Source organism: Anguilla anguilla, chromosome 3, assembly GCF_013347855.1.
Source record: "Anguilla anguilla isolate fAngAng1 chromosome 3, fAngAng1.pri, whole genome shotgun sequence".
Classification (NCBI taxonomy): Eukaryota; Metazoa; Chordata; class Actinopteri; order Anguilliformes; family Anguillidae; genus Anguilla; species Anguilla anguilla.
Window position 1 is genome coordinate 3,885,334 of NC_049203.1, and position 15,872 is coordinate 3,901,205.

A 15,872-nucleotide genomic window follows, 5' to 3' on the forward strand; every position below is an offset into this window, starting at 1 on the left:
GATGGAATATGTCAGGGTTTTAAAGGCTTTGAGTAGACTGTGCCCTGTAGTAGTGAAAGGGTCTGTCTCAAACCGTATGACTATCAGTGTCCTTCTTACTGAAGAACTGCAGGGCCTGGGTGTTTTTTTCACATTGGCACCTGCGCAGTCCAGGTGGGGTGAGATAACGGTGTGATCACCTGCTTTAATTTATTGAGAGTAATAACAAGAGACCCACAAACCTTGTGGCTATTAAGAGGTTTTAGGGTGTCAGAAGATGTCAATTACTGACTAGCCCATAGCCATCTCTTCCCCCTGACACAATCATGAGACTAATAACTGTAGTCCCCCAAGTCTGTTTCTTTCATTTATTGAGTTTTCGGGACTGAATTCCTTTTTAGTTGAAGGTGATCTAAAAACGGAACCCTCATTAGGGATGACTTCAAGAGTCTGAAAGTGTGATTTAACTAAATAAACAGGCCAAGAATTCAAACTATTTTCCTGGGTAGGTGTGTAAACTTTGTAGCATGGTTCACTAAAGAGCACAAACAGATGCAAATCTCTTCTTGTTTTTCACATTGCGGACCACGTGTGTGGTGTGGTTGACCCTAGAAAGCTTAGGTTGAGTTGATGATGTCATACATACATCAACTCAAAATGTGTTTACATAGGACACAACAAAGCATTTGGGTTTATAGAGAGCAACCAGGTCAAGCCAATCCAGCCAGTTTAAATCAGTACTGGTTTTATGACGCAGCTAGAGGACGTGTTCCTGGGGTGGTGGGTTGTTTCAACGGCAACATGACCCAACGTTTATGAAGCATTCTCCTGTGAGTACAAACCCAACAAGGTCTTCCAAGCTATTAGTCATGAGCTTAGTTATGCAGTCCCCACGAAGATGAGGAGTGGTAGGGCCACAGGAATGCAAAAAGAGAGCGTTTTTTTGGGGGGGGGGTCAATTTAAGCGTCATGTTTTGTTTCCATTTCCTGTCTCGATAATTGTTTCCATCCAATTGTTTGCGTGAATCTGCTCTCTTTTCCCATCTCCCTTTTTGCATATTTAAAAAGTATTTCCATTTATTAAATACTAAAAGGTTACAGACAGCCTCTTACAGTGTGCTTCGCTCACTTAAATTCACTGCATTCTTTTTAACTTTGTCAAGCAGCCATGGGCTGTGGAAAGGCAGTATACAAGTATAATAATAATAATAATAATATGTTAATTTCAGTCAGGCGTTTCCAAACTGACCTTGTGATATTGTGTTGTTGCTGTGGTGTTATTGGGCTGAAAAATCTCATCTCTCTCCTTTCCTTCCTACCTTTCTGGAGTCATAAGCACCCTGGCTGGCACTCTCCCTCATAGACGTCTTCACATTTTCCCAGGGATAACGTTCACCTTCTGCTTTGCTTAAGAGGATCAGCGAGCTCTAAGTGAGAGCCGGCAGATGGGGGGGGGGGAGTCAGAGGCGAAACTGACTAGCTCCTTCCAGCCTCCCAGCCCCCTACGACAGTGACACACACATACATGCCCACATAGACGCAAAGTATTTGCATCTCCGATAGCTTTTGAGTCACCAGGGGATTTTCTAATAAGAACCATCTGGGGGAGGTCAACTGTGGGGGGGGGGGGGGCGAAGTCATCGCTCAATAGAGGTCAAAGTTCAGAGATTTCTGAAGCGTGGTAGCTGGCCAATTAGAGCTCAGGTTGGGAAACATTGTATCATGGAGACATAACACCGAGTTAAGCCTGTATATAACACAAGTGTATCTGCCAAAAAAGATGGACCATGTTCATAGTTCTACCCTTTTCACTAAAATCACAACCAATGGCAGGGCTCCATTTCTACTCCACTATCTCCACTGTTTTCACTGAACATGCTATCCTGAACCTTGTCTCTGCAATGCATGTATGCATGGTATTAACATATCCTTTCTGGAGGGTAGGTTCTCTGGAGTGATTGCTTCACTATTTGGCAGTCTGACAGACAAATCTGGGTTTGGGGAATGCCGGGAGAATGCTACCTCCGAATGCATAGTGCCAACAGTAAAGTTTGGTGGAGGAAGAATAATGGTGTGGGCCCCTTTTTCGTGGTTTCGGCTAGGCCCCTAATGTCCAGTGAAGGGAAATGTTAATGCTACAGCATGCAATGACATTCTACAGAATTGTGTACTTCCAACTTTGTGGCAACAGTTTTGGGGAAGGCCCTTTCCTGTTTCAGCGTGATACTGCCCTTGTGCACAAAGCGAGGTCCATAAAGAAATGGTCTACCATGTTTGGTGTGGAAGAACTTGTTCGAGTTGATTCCAGCTTAGGCTGGTAGCTGGTATTTTTTCCCCCGGGTTGACTTAGATAATGTTGTATGTAATGTATGGCCACTCCCTGAACGACCACAACTTAAAAAATACAGGAGATAATGGGTCGCCAAGTAAAGAGAAGTTTATTTAAACAAAAGTGCTGAGGACGTGTGAATACAAGTATGTGTGTAAATGCATGTGTGTGTAGAAAAAGGGGGAAAAAAGAATAATGTTGGAGAAAAATATGAAGAAGCACAGGCTAGCATTCTGTAACAGTGTCGTTCTACCCTCAAGCAAAGTACTTAACCTGCATTGCTTCAGTATATATCTAGCTGTATAAATGCATGCAATGTAAATGCTACGTAAAAGTTGGATAAGAGCGTCTGCTAAATGCCTGTAATGTAATATAAGGTAATGTAACAGAGAGAGCACCGCGGTGTCTAAAAAAAATTAGCTGGATGAGTTTCAGTCAAGCTAGACCCGCTTCAAAGTAGTCAAGTACTAGTTTGAAGCTAGCTCAGGTGGAAATTCCAAACCTGAATTTCCACCTGAGCATTAGAGTGAAAATGAGACGTGGCAAACCGGGATGTCACAGTGGGTTTAGAGGAGCAAGAGGAACGAGCCATGGATCCAACTTCATGCTCGAAGCAGGACGCGAAGCGTGCTCAGGTACATAGAGAAAGGGTTGTTGTCATCTTTTTTTTGTTGAGAAAGCATATGTCATAACCTAATAACTCTCTCACAGGGACAGCAGCTATATTTAGGACAATATGATAAGGAACTACAGGAACTGTGTGGATACGTTTTTAGGAATGTGGTTTGTATAAAAGACATTTTAAAAAGTGCTAAATTTAGTGGGTAAATATGTGAAGGCTTGGGTAATGTCGTCTACGCTGAAGATTTTTAGATGTCTGCGAGGGAAAGGAAAAGAGAAAAGTAAAAGCTTTGATTGATCTATCAAAGAAAAGGGAAGTATAATAGGTGTGATATGCCTCCAAGCCCAACAGATGCATTTCTTGCGGTGGCTCCCTGGTTGTTTGTTGTCCTGGCAGGGAATTTTGAATTTTTGAACACAGAGATGTGATTTTAAACGGAAAAAACTGTATACTCTTACGTTAATTTCACAAATTATGGATATTAACAAATACATACTGATGCCCCTAAGAGCAGCAATAATAGATTAGGGGTTAATAGATTAGTGCCTGATTTTGAAATCAAAAAGAAGAGAATAAATGGCTTTTTTCTGTGAATGCTGGAGAAATAGCATAAGAAATTAAAGTGCAGTTTAATATTTTTGACATTCTTCAAAAAGGTTATCGTGACCGTTGCTTTAAATTCATATTTCAGTTTCTAAAGAAAGCCGATGTAATCTACAGAATTTTAACACCAAACTGTTCAAAAGAATTTAATAAATACCCCGACCAACACTCCGATTCAGACGGTGGCGGCAATGCACAGTGAGCCTTTGCGACAGTAGAAGAAGAAAAAGAAGAGGAAGATGATGTAAGGAACAGGGCTTTTCGCACACCGGCAGCGGTCAACAGCTATAACAGCCCACCATGGCCGACAAAGCGCAGACACGATTAGAGATAAAAACACAAGGAGAGGTTGTCAGGAAACTAAAGGCAGAAAAGGCTAGCAAAGAACAGGTCAGTATCCCGTTATGTAAACTTAAGAAGGTTTCTTTATTTTATGTAATGAACATGTCAGCTGTGTCTAGCTTGTCTAGGCCCCTCCCATGGTAACGCATGGTTGTCCATATCCACATCAGTATCTTGCTTTTTGCTAGCTAACTATTGCATGATCTTATTCTGCATGTCTTGTACAATTCACAGGGCAGTTTACTGATCTTTGATAAATTTAGCCTGTTAGCTAATGCTACGTTCTGCTGCCGTTTTATCGAATGGGGAAGTTCAAATGGGCAATGATTGCACGCGTAATTCGCCGGCTGGTCGCTAGCCCATTCATATTGCGTACGCTAGAATCCTTTAAACGAATTGCTTTGATGGTTAGTTCAGATTCGTCCATTTTCGACGCGACTGACTATTTTTAAATAAGAGTCGTTGTCGCTGACGAAAGTAAAACAACGTATCCGCTTTCTGTTGCCTTCATCAGAAATTCAGTTTCACTTTCATAGCTACCTAGCTGATGCAATCTCCGTGTAATGTCAGAGCTAGCTGGTTAACGAATGAATGTGCACCTAAAAGCCTGCTTTAAAGAACATTTGAAAAACCTTTGACAGCATTACCCACAAATAGCTAATCTTTGCTATACAACGATTTCCCCATCTTATTGGCAGAAGTGACACTTTACTGTAAGCAGTTAGGCGACGTTGTTGGCTACCTTTCAAATTTCAGACGCATGCAGCACTTTAAACATACAGAGTTGACAGTTCACACTTGTTTTGTGCTTGAGTCTATTGCGCGTGAGTACTTGAGACTGTTACCAGGTTACCGTTATCATAAGATAAGTAAGTAAAGCATTGCATGGGATGTCTTGATTTCAGAGGTAATCTGAACTGGGTAATGAACACAATGTATCGCGTAAATAAGTCTATACCCAAGTTCAATAGAGTGGTGTTTCTAATTATTTATGTAGGCAATTTTTTCCATTATGCAAAAAGCAGCTGTAATGGTCAGTTCAGCTGCTGTAGATCCAGTTGAAATTACAATTTGAAACAAAACCACGCTAACCTGAGTGTGTTCCGTAATTTCCCCCTTACATTAACATTGTAGTCCCCGCCACATCCTCTTTCTGTGCTGTAAGAGGTGGCCGGTGTCGTTGACTCGGATCAGAACCTCCCTTGGGCCGTGTCCCGGTGCTGAGTGTGGGACAGCTGGTCCAGGCTCAGTTCTGAACTCTGAGCCAATGACACCGATCCCCTCCCATGACCAGTTCTCTTGCCCCAGACCGGTTGATCTGACCATTGCTCCCCTTCATGTTTTGCCTCCATGTTGCGGCGACTCCTTGCACGTGACTACTGCCCCCTAGTGGTAGGGTTGCTGACCACTTTTCTCCTGTTCTTCCTGCTCGGTGTGTCCACGGTGACGGACGTCCATCCTCCAACTCCCCCGCGCCCCCCCCCCCCCCCCCCATCAACCCCTAACAACGTACCGTGGATACATCGTGGGTCTATCGGACACGCCTTTCTACCACTGTGAAAATTGGGGTGGACTCATACTGGGGTCTCCCTGCCCCTGAACTGCCTGCCTTCATCTTTGGATTTGACCTCTCATCTGGCTGGATTTTTTTTTCCTCCACAAATTTTTTTTTTTTTTTTTGGGGTGGGGTGGGGGTGGGGGGTGAATAAAATGGGCTTTGTGTCCGCGCGATTGTGCGCTGGGATCCTCGCTCGCTGGACCGGACTTTTCCCCCGCTCTGTCCGTGCCTGTTCGGGAATGACAATCTCACAGGTAGATCGCAATTCACAATTCAGTCCGACTGATGCTTGTAACCAAGGCAACTTACAAAATGTCAATCTTAACACAATGAGCAAAACACCACTAGGGCTAGAGATGGGTACTGTTGCAGTCAAATAGGTGGCACCTTCTCTGGTGTGTGTGGGAGAGAATAAGGTTTTTATCGTTAGAAGTTGTAGTAAGCTAGCTTGCCAGGGTCTCCCTATTCTTTCTTAGTTGATGTTATTTTATTGCTGTTGTCGTGTATCTGTTTGTGTTGTGCCCTGTTTCGTTGCCTGGCTTCAGCAGTGTTCTTATTTTTGCTGAGTGACGGTCAATAAAGCTGCACTGAATTGAAGTGAGTGCGCGTATCAGCATCTGTCTCACGGTCCGTTTTGTGCGTCTGTCCGGCAGATCGATGAGGAGGTCGCCAAACTCCTGGAGCTCAAGGCCCAGCTGGGGGAGGATGAGGGAAAACAGGGCTTCGTGCTCAAGACCGCCAAGGTGGGTACGCCCCCGGGATGGATGGGTATTTAATATTGCTGGGGCCGCGCTGTGTAAAAAAAAAAATAAATGAAGCACAGATCCGCCCATTTTTGGACTGGAAGCTTTTTGATAACTTTTTTTTTTCCCCATAACTGACCTGCAGGGCACGAGGGACTACAACCCAAAGCAGATGGCCATCCGTGAGAGAGTCTTCAACGCCATCGTGGGCTCCTTCAAACGCCACGGCGCCGAGACCATCGACACGCCCGTCTTTGAGCTGAAGGTACCCAGGGCCGGCCCGCGGCACAAACGCTCTATGCGGTTGTTTAGGGCCACAACCGCTGGGGGGGAGGGGGGGGGCACACGATCCAATGTTTATCTAAGGGAAATAACGTTATTTTCGTATTTACGCTATTCATCCCCTATCGCGGAATTAGCAGTGTAAATTTAAAATGGAACGGCAACAGAAATTTCATAACATTTCAGAACATTTCATAAGAATGTAATGTAGTAAACCCCCCCCCCCCCCACTCGACACATAATCCAGCAGCGGCAGCACCACCTCCCCATCCCCCCCCCCCCCCCTCGCCTCTCCAGAATCAACCCACCCCCCCACCCTGTTAGACAGACTTGTTTAGGGCCACCAAAATCCTAGGGCCAGCCCTGAAGGTATGGCCTCGTAAACAGAGAGGAAGCTGTTCGACCAAGAATCTGAGGCCTTTCATTTGAAGCTTGGCCATGGTTTTGAATGTGCGTGTGTGTGTGTTTTACCTGGGAAAAAAAAACATGGCTCCCCTTTCCCTTTTAGGAAACCTTAATGGGGAAGTATGGGGAAGACTCCAAGCTCATCTACGACCTAAAGGACCAGGGAGGAGAGCTGCTGTCGCTGCGTTATGATCTCACCGTATCCTTGGAAACTAGCCACAACCTCCCTAGGGCCTTGAGGAATGAATGCAGGACAGTTATGTGTGCCTGAAATAATGCAGCTGATCCTCCAGGAGTCTAATAAAGTACTAATAATTGCTAATAAACCTACTGGATAGTAGATCTCCAGGAACAGGGTTGGACAGCCCTGCTCTAGCTGCTGAATGAGGTGTGCTTTGTTATGGTTGGAGTGAAAACCAGCAGGATGGTAGATCTCCAGGAACAGGGTTGGGCAGCCCTGCTCTAGCTGCTGAATGAGGTGTGCTTTGTAACGGTTGGAGTGAAAACCAGCAGGATGGTAGATCTCCAGGGGAACAGGGTCAGGCAGCCCTGGCGACGGTTGTTGTACAAGACCGTATCTGAGCATTGATATTGCAGTGCAGTTGTGTTTGGGGTTCACTAGGGGCTGATCTCACCCCCCCCCCCCATGGTGCAGCAAGGTTTCCTCCTTAACCAGCCTCCCCCCCCCCCAGGTGCCATTTGCTAGATACCTGGCCATGAACAAGATCACCAACATCAAGCGCTACCACATCGCCAAGGTGTACCGGCGAGACAACCCCGCCATGACCCGCGGCCGCTACAGGGAGTTCTATCAGTGCGTAAGTACAGCGCCAGGGGGTCGCGTGGTCCAGACCCTGTCTCTAAATGTGTACGTTGTTAAATGCACCTCATTTGTTTGGGACGCAGAGCATCTACGTCGCCCTGTTTCCACGCTCCCACGCATGTTAAAGCATGTCTGAGCGCTCCTCCCCCCCCCCCCCCCCAACCCAGGATTTCGACATCGCCGGACAGTACGACCCCATGATCCCGGACGCGGAGTGTCTGAAGATCGTCCACGAGATCCTGAGCGAGCTGGACCTCGGCGACTTCCGGATCAAGGTGGGTCGCGTGAAAAGCGAACCGACGCGATGTTGAATCGCTCAGTCCTGGCGGTTACGTGTGAATGCTTTTTAATTCGGCCTTTTTACTACCTCAGTCTCCCCTGCAGCGTATTTGTGAATTAAATTTCCATTTGATTTTCACATGTAAATATAGGTCCTTAATGCGCAGGAGTCTCAGAAGTCTCATACGAGCGTAATTGTACTACCAGACAAACTGGTAATCATTGTAATTATAGTGTACGTGTAGGTGGTGGGTCCGGTTGACATGAGGAGATTGGGCAATGTGAAGGGCTTTTATTTTTTGCTTTTATTAAATTTTTGTTGAGGGCTGTGGTTGTGTGTGTCTGAGTGGGAAATAAGGTCAATAGAGCTGCCATCCTAAGGTCAGCTTATGAGCGTTTATGACCTGGGGATCTTTCTCAAGCTCAGGATCTTTGTGACACAGTCACGTGACCCCCGTTTCCCGCCCTTTTCTCGCAGGTCAATGACAGGCGCATTCTGGACGGAATGTTTGCCGTGTGTGGAGTTCCGGATGAAAAGTTCCGTGCCATATGTTCCACGGTGGACAAGCTGGACAAGGTAGCTACACGCGTGTGCTGGACACATGTGCTACACGCGTGTGCTGGACGCATGTGCTGCACGCGTGTGCTGGACGCATGTGCTACACGCGTGTGCTGGACGCATGTGCTGCACGCGTGTGCTGGACGCATGTGCTGCACGCGTGTGCTGGACGCATGTGCTACACGCGTGTGCTGGACACATGTGCTACACGCGTGTGCTGGACGCATGTGCTGCACGCGTGTGCTGGACGCATGTGCTACACGTGTGTGCACGGACAGACCAGCACATACGGATGATTGACATGCGTAGAAAACTGCAATTGCACTGTTGTGCATGTGTGTGTTTCTTTAAGTTTATCTAAGTGTGTGTGTGTGTGTGTGTGTGTGTGCATGTGTATGTTTCTGTAATGGTGTGTTTGTTTCTGTAAGTGTGTGTGTGTGTGTGTGTGTGCGTGCGTGCATGTGTGTGTTTCTGTAATGGTGTGTGTGTACCTGTAAGTGTGTGTGTGTGTGTGTTTCTGTAAGTGTGTGTGTGTTTCTGTAATGGTGTGTGTGTACCTGTAAGTGTGTGTGTGTGTGTGTGTTTCTGTAATGTTGTGTGTGATTCTGTAAGTGTATATGTGTGTGCGTGTGTTTCTGTAAGTGTGTATGTGTGTGTGTTTCTGTAAGTGTGTGTGTGTGTGTGTTTCTGTAAGTGTGTGTGTGTGTTTCTGTAAGTGTGTGTGTGTGTGCGCGTGTGTTTCTGTAATGGTGTGTGTGTTTCTGTAAGTGTGTATGTGTGTGTGTGTGTTTCTGTAAGTGTGTATGTGTTTCTGTAAGTGTGTAAGTGTGTGTGTGTTTCTGTAATGTTGTGTGTGATTCTGTAAGTGTGTTTGTGTGTTTCTGTAAGTGTATATGCGTGACTCGCGGTCCTCCTCTTCCCTCCAGGTGCCCTGGGAGGATGTGAAGAATGAGATGGTGAATGAGAAGGGTCTGGCCCCCGAGGCAGCCGACCGCATCGGGGAGTACGTCAGCCTGCAGGGTGAGCCGCCGCCCGCCGTTACGTACGGCACTGTTGTCCCCATTACATACGACACTGTCACTGTTACATACGGCACTGTACCTGTTACATACAGTACTCTCCCCGTTACGTACAGCACTGTACCTGTTACATACAGTACTGTCACTGTTACCGTACGGCACTGTCACTGTTACATACGGTACTCTCCCCGTTACGTACAGCACTGTACCTGTTACATACAGTACTGTCACTGTTACCGTACGGCACTGTCCCCGTTACGTACGGTACTCTCCCCGTTACATACGGTACTGTCACTGTTACCGTACGGCACTGTCCCCGTTACATACAGCACTGTCCCTGTTACATACGGTACTCTCCCTGTTACATACGATACTGTCCCTGTTACATACGGTACTGTCCCTGTTACATACGGTACTCTCCCTGTTACATACAGCACTGTGACTGTTACATACAGCACTGTTCCTGTTACATACGGTACTCTCCCTGTTACATACGGTACTGTCCCTGTTACATACGGTACTCTCCCTGTTACATACAGCACTGTCACTGTTACATACAGCACTGTCACTGTTACATACGGTACTCTTCCTGTTATGTACGGCACAGTCACTGGCACTGGATGTGTTCTTAAGTGACTCTTAAATTTTATTTATTTGTGTAGTGTTTTTTTTTTTTTTTTGAATTTATTTATTTTTGCAAAAAAAAAACGTTTTTTACAAGGGCCCACTTAGGGTGAAGACTCCTTAGCTGAAAAACTCCCTACATGCCTGCTTTTACTGTGGGTAATCCAAATAATTGACATGTTTATTTTGGTCGTGATGCTGAACCAATTTGGCCTTTGCTGCTTGACAGTCCCCAGTGGCCCCAGTCAAACAGTTTGGGGACCCCTTGCTGAGGGGTTCCCCATGCTGAGGGGTTCGAAGGTCCTCAAAGTAAGAGACCTGTCTCCTCGTTTCATTACGTCCCCATGGAAACCCGGACAGCGGTGATCTGGTGTTTATTTTCCTGATTTACCACCGCCCTTAAGTGGCCCTTAATCTGGTTTCCGTAGCGACGGAAGCCTGGTCTCAGACACTCTTATCTGAGGTCATCTGTGGTCGTGCAGGGTCCCAGCTGAGAGGAAGGTCAAAGGTCAGTTTGACTTTCAGATAAGAGTAGGGGCGAAGCAGGATTATCATCTCCTGGGAGATGTTTTTGTTGTGACTGTCACTGGAGTCAACAGAAACCTGGCTTTTTAATCACCAGGAATATTTGGTCACAAACTTAAGATGTCTGGCGTTGGACAATATTGATGGTTTACTTAAGCAGTCGGGTGTCCTGATAGGTGGATCCATTATCTTTTTTAAGATGTACAGTGACTTTTTTTTATTATGTTAAACCCTGGTGATCCCAGACTGCCTACAGTTAGCCATAGCACAGGAGCCGTTTCATTAGTTTCAAAGAAGTGAAATAAGACATTTTATCATGCTTGTGTGACTATAGTAAGATTAAAGCTAGCTGGCTGTATACAGGTTCTGTTCTGGTATTTCAGAGATTTTTTGTGTCTTATAGTTTAGTGTCTGTGGTTCTAATAAATGACTGTGGTTCTTTTGTGTGACCCTGGTTCTGCAGAACCACGGTTCTGATGAATGATTGCAGTTCTGATAACTGACCCTGGTTCTGTTGTGTGACCCTGGTTTTGCTGAGTGACCCTGGTTCTGATTGGTGACTGCGGTTCTGTTGTGGTCCCAGGCGGAGCGGACCTGGCCCAGAAGCTGCTGCAGGACCCAAAGCTGTCCCAGAACAAGCAGGCCTGCGCCGGGCTGTCGGACATGAAGCTGCTCTTCACCTACCTGGAGCTCTTCAGGGTCACGGACAAGGTGAGTCTCTCCCTCGCTCTCTGTCCTTTTCTCCCTCCCTCGCTTCATCTCTCTGCCCCCCCCCCCCATCTTACGTGTGTGAATCCCACACCAGTCTGTTCAGCTGTAACTCTCGATGAGCGTCTGAACGTTTTTTTTTGGCTCTGGACAGGCAGGCTCTTCACCTCTCTCTCTCTGCCTTCTCTCTGCCCCCCCCCCTCCCCCCTCCCAGGTGGTGTTTGACCTCAGTCTGGCCCGCGGCCTGGACTACTACACGGGGGCGATCTACGAGGCGGTGCTGATCCCGTCGGGCCCCGCCCCGACCCCCCCGCAGGACGGCGCCACGGGCGAGGAGGCGGTCAACGTGGGCAGCGTGGCGGGAGGGGGTCGCTACGACGACCTGGTGGGCATGTTCGACCCCAAGGGCCGGAAAGTGCCCTGCGTGGGCGTGAGCATCGGCATCGAGAGGGTCTTCTCCATCATGGAGCAGAAGGCCGAGGTACGCGGGCGCCCTCTTCCCAAACCGCCGCAGGGCCGGCCTTCGCCTCGCCGGGGTTAGAGGGACGTGAGCGAATGGCGACGAAACACTCGATCGCACGTGAAGCGTCTTCCTCTCCGGCTCGAACGCTCGCGGGCCGTGTTTTGAAAAGAATCAGAGAGCGTGCGTGTATGTCTGTGTCAACATGTATGGGGGGTGGGGGGGGGGGGGGGGGGGTGCGGCAGTATTGAGTGTGGTTGGTGAATACAGCTGGGTATTCCAAAATTTGTAATGGAAGTACCAGGGTGGGCGGGACCTCTCCCTGACTGACGTTATCTGACCTTACAGAGAGTTGAGGGGAATGGGTGGGCGGGATCTGTCCCTGACTGACATGCTATCTGACCTTACACATACGTGGGAGAAGGGGGGGGTGGGCGGTCCTACACCTCTCACCACTTCCCTAAGCCTCACTGACCCCCCCCCCCCCCCCCCCGATGAGAGTACAGTAAGAGTCCTGCCTTCTGCTGCTGAGATCCGAATCAGAGATCAGGGGTGCGGAGGGGGAGTGGGAGGGGCCAGCACACAATTACAGGCCTTCCTGCCATCTCTGGCTGGTTGATTGACAGGCCCCCCCAGTGCGTACCCTTCACTGCTGCGGTGGAGGGGAGATTGGCCGCTCCAGTCATCGCTGATTTTTCGAGTGGCTCTGGCCGCGGCCCCCGCCAGCCTGGCTCGGGTTTGATTGTAATTGACGCGGGCGACGCTTGAGGTGTCTGTTAAACAGCTGCGGAGGTCTAATTACCAACCGCCGGTTCCCCTAAAACGCAGACCGCGCGTTTCTGTCCCCCGACGGACGCGCCGCGCCGGCGCCAGACTGCGCATTTAAATTGGTGTTTTACTTTAAAAAAGGAATCGAGTTATTTCTCCTCACACTGCAGTGGCGAGAGGATCTTACCGGCTACAAAAACGTTCTTGCTTTTTTCAGCTAACCAGATGTTTGACAAATGTGTAAAGTAAAGCGTATTTTAAAAAGGTAAAATAATAGATAAATAATAGGTTTGTTTTTCTGGCCCTAGAGAAATGTAACTCAATGGGGTTTTTAAAATGTTTTTTTGCTTCACTGCTACTTCCATGCAGAGGACAACAATGGATCAGTGCAGTGCTTTGGGTGAGAATCAGTCCTGTGTTTTGATTGGATGAAAATCATCCCCCCACGCCCCCCCCCCTTCCCCCTCCTGCTCCAGGCCTCAGCGGAGAAGGTGCGCACCACAGAAACGCAGGTCATGGTGGCGTCGGCGCAGAAGAACCTTCTGGAAGAGCGCCTGAAGCTGACCGCTGAGCTGTGGGACGCCGGCATCAAGGTAACACGCCTGCAGGACACGCCCCCAACTGCCCTGGGACACGCCCCCAACTGCGCTGGGACACGCCCCCAACTGCCCTGGGACACGCCCCAAACTGCCCTGGGACACGCCCCAAACTGCCCTGGGACACACCCCAAACTGTCCTGGGACACACCCCCCAACTGCCCTGGGACACGCCCCAAACTGCCCTGGGACACGCCCCCCGTCTGTCCTGGGACACGCCCCCGTTTGTTCTGGGACGCCTCCCCGGCCTGTCCTGGGACACGCCCCCTTTCTGTTCTGGGACACGCCCCCCAGGCCTGTCCTGGGACACGTCCCCGTTTGTTCTGGGACGCCCCCCCGGCCTGTCCTGGGACACGCCCCCCAGGCCTGTCCTGGGACACGTCCCCGTCTCTTCCGGACAGGGCTTTCACAGAAACGGGATTTGTTCCTCTCAAAATAAGTCCATTCAGAAAATAAACAGAAGTTCAATTTGTGAATTTACAAAAATGGCCATAGTGTTTCTCAGTCGGTTAATTGAATTTCAGTCATGTTATAGATTCGACTGATCTGAAATTAAATGAATTGACCTCCACCCCTAGCACAGGGCCTATGGATTTCTGGCCATTGATTGCTGATGCTGGGCCAGGATCGCTGTTCAAATGAGCCAACTCAGCTAAAGACCTTAAAGAGCTATTCACACTCTTATTGCTCCAGTGGTGATGCCACATTCTGTAGCAGACCTCCACGTGCTAACTCAATGCTAACGTTCTTGCTGCATTCGAGGCTGTGAGTTTACCCATGATGCTCCTCTCTTGCCCCCCCCCCCCCCCCGTGCCCTAGGCGGAGGTGATGTACAAGAAGAGCCCCAAACTACTGAGCCAGCTGCAGCACTGCGAGGACACGGGGATCCCCCTGGTCGCCATCCTCGGGGAGCAGGAGCTGAAGGGCGGGATGGTGAAGCTGAGGACCGTGGCCACCAGAGAGGAGGTACAGATACGCCCATCACCCGAAAAAACGCTCTCCCCGCTGAGCCCAGTGTAGCTGTCATTCAGAACGCTGTACGCGTGTGTAACTGCAGTCAAGGTGTAGCTGTCATTCAGAACGCTGTACGTGTGTGTAACTGCAGTCGCGGTGTAGCTGTCATTCAGAACGCTGTACGCGTGTGAAACCGCCGCCGAGCCACGGTCACGCCTGTTCCTCTCTCCCGACTCGCTTTAGGTGGACGTGTCGAGGGCGGAGCTTGTGGACGAAATCAAGAAGCGAACCCTCCAGTAGCGGAGCGATGACGAACGGGTGGCCGCCCGTTACCAAGGAGACGCCAGGCCCCTCAGCATATCAGCATATCGCCAAGAATAATGGATCTATCTGTATGCTAATGGCTAAGCCGTGACTCTCGCCTGTATCCGCACAGAGAAAGCGGTCACTATTCATCATGATTCCTCCATTCCGGCTCTGTTGAGCCACGTCGTCATGGTGCACCCTGTATAATGGAAACCTTGCTTGCTTCCTGTCGATTCACACAAATAAAATTGCTTGTCATGTTTAAGGTCCATTTGGATTCTTACTTTTTCCCCAATTAATTTTTTTTTTTTTTTTTAATGTTGACACGCCCAAAAATATAATTTTCCCGGCCTCTCCTTTCTCCTGTACCAGTGCTGTGTGCGTATGCTGTGCTCAGTGCTTGATTTCTTTCAACTCCAGCGGTCAGCGTAAACTAGGTTCCATTTAAGCGAAGCACAGACCCCATCAGCGGACTCTGTGACCTTTGGTGCTCGGCTATCGAACCGAAAATTCATTATAAATGGTCTGAAAATGTCCCTTTAGAGTCAGTTTGCTGATCAGAATGTTAATGCTCAAGAGAAACTCAGCATTTGTAGCTGGTTGTACTTCTACACATTATGACAGAGCAACAGCTCTGAACTTAAGGTCTGTTGGTAGTTTATGGTTGGAAACTGTAGGAAAAGTCTTTAAAACAAACTTGTGTTCAATCAAGACTAAAGCTTGGATACTCAAATCTGACCCTCGACTCCAAATTTCAGAACATTTTTTTCCTACTGGTTGTGCAGACGGTCTTCACACCCGACTCCCAGGTAAAGGGAGGGTTGAAAACCAGCAGTTGTCGGCCTTCGAGGACCGTGATGAGTAACGGGGGACTAGAAGCATCACAGTTGGTATCTAAATTGTTGAAGGTTTCCGGTGAAAGTTCGTGCCAATGAATGTTTAGTCCTTGTGAAACTGATTGGAAGCAGAGCCATACAAAGTGCCAACATGAGCAGAGCATCAATCGGTGTCAATTGGGAACTCCCAATGGTGGGGGGGAATATCCGTCCAGGCAGGACTTCTTAAATTGCTACACACGCCTGGGTAGGCATCGTATATAAACTGTATATCAACAAATAGCCTAGCGTCCCTCCTGCCACTGTCGTCTTTTGTTTAGAATCCATCATATGGTCACCTCATTAAAAGCTTTTGTGAAAAGCCGTGCCCATTGGCAGTTTGTTGGCAAGACGACGGTTTTAAAAAGCTTTTGAAGATGGTCCAGTGAACAAATTTACTCACCCAAGTGCCAACTAGCCTTTAGCAGGGTCCTGTCTATTTGTTTTGACTTAACCAATTTCTTCATCCTGTTGATAAAGTGCTTGATTGAGATGTTAAAACGGAATTGCAAT

At 48.3% G+C, this 15,872-nt stretch overlaps 1 protein-coding gene across 3 annotated transcripts; it reads left to right on the plus strand.

The window, feature by feature from the left end:
* Positions 1-2,919: 2,919 nt before the first annotated feature.
* On the plus strand, positions 2,920-14,753 carry hars (histidyl-tRNA synthetase). 3 transcript variants are annotated; one of them, XM_035411268.1, is made up of 13 exons: positions 2,920-2,943; positions 6,087-6,176; positions 6,322-6,441; positions 6,967-7,062; positions 7,556-7,681; positions 7,854-7,961; positions 8,444-8,542; positions 9,451-9,544; positions 11,276-11,403; positions 11,615-11,881; positions 13,105-13,221; positions 14,044-14,190; positions 14,422-14,753. In XM_035411268.1, exons 3-13 carry the CDS (start codon positions 6,349-6,351, stop codon positions 14,476-14,478), a joined length of 1,332 nt encoding a protein of 443 aa, XP_035267159.1. In that variant the 5' UTR covers positions 2,920-2,943; positions 6,087-6,176; positions 6,322-6,348; the 3' UTR covers positions 14,479-14,753. The 3 variants fall into 3 exon arrangements, with proteins under 3 accessions (XP_035267159.1, XP_035267158.1, XP_035267157.1); XM_035411267.1 differs by lacking the exon at positions 2,920-2,943 and adding an exon at positions 3,723-3,923; XM_035411266.1 differs by lacking the exon at positions 2,920-2,943 and adding an exon at positions 5,553-5,687.
* Positions 14,754-15,872: the final 1,119 nt, after the last annotated feature.

Bases quoted from the DNA above. Each gene is read 5' to 3' on its own strand.
- hars (XM_035411266.1), top strand. From the start codon at position 5,586: ATGGGCTTTGTGTCCGCGCGATTGTGCGCTGGGATCCTCGCTCGCTGG. The intron at 7,962-8,443 runs GTGGGTCGCGTG...CTTTTCTCGCAG, and splicing joins TCGGCGACTTCCGGATCAAG to GTCAATGACAGGCGCATTCT. The intron at 11,882-13,104 runs GTACGCGGGCGC...CTCCTGCTCCAG, and splicing joins TCATGGAGCAGAAGGCCGAG to GCCTCAGCGGAGAAGGTGCG.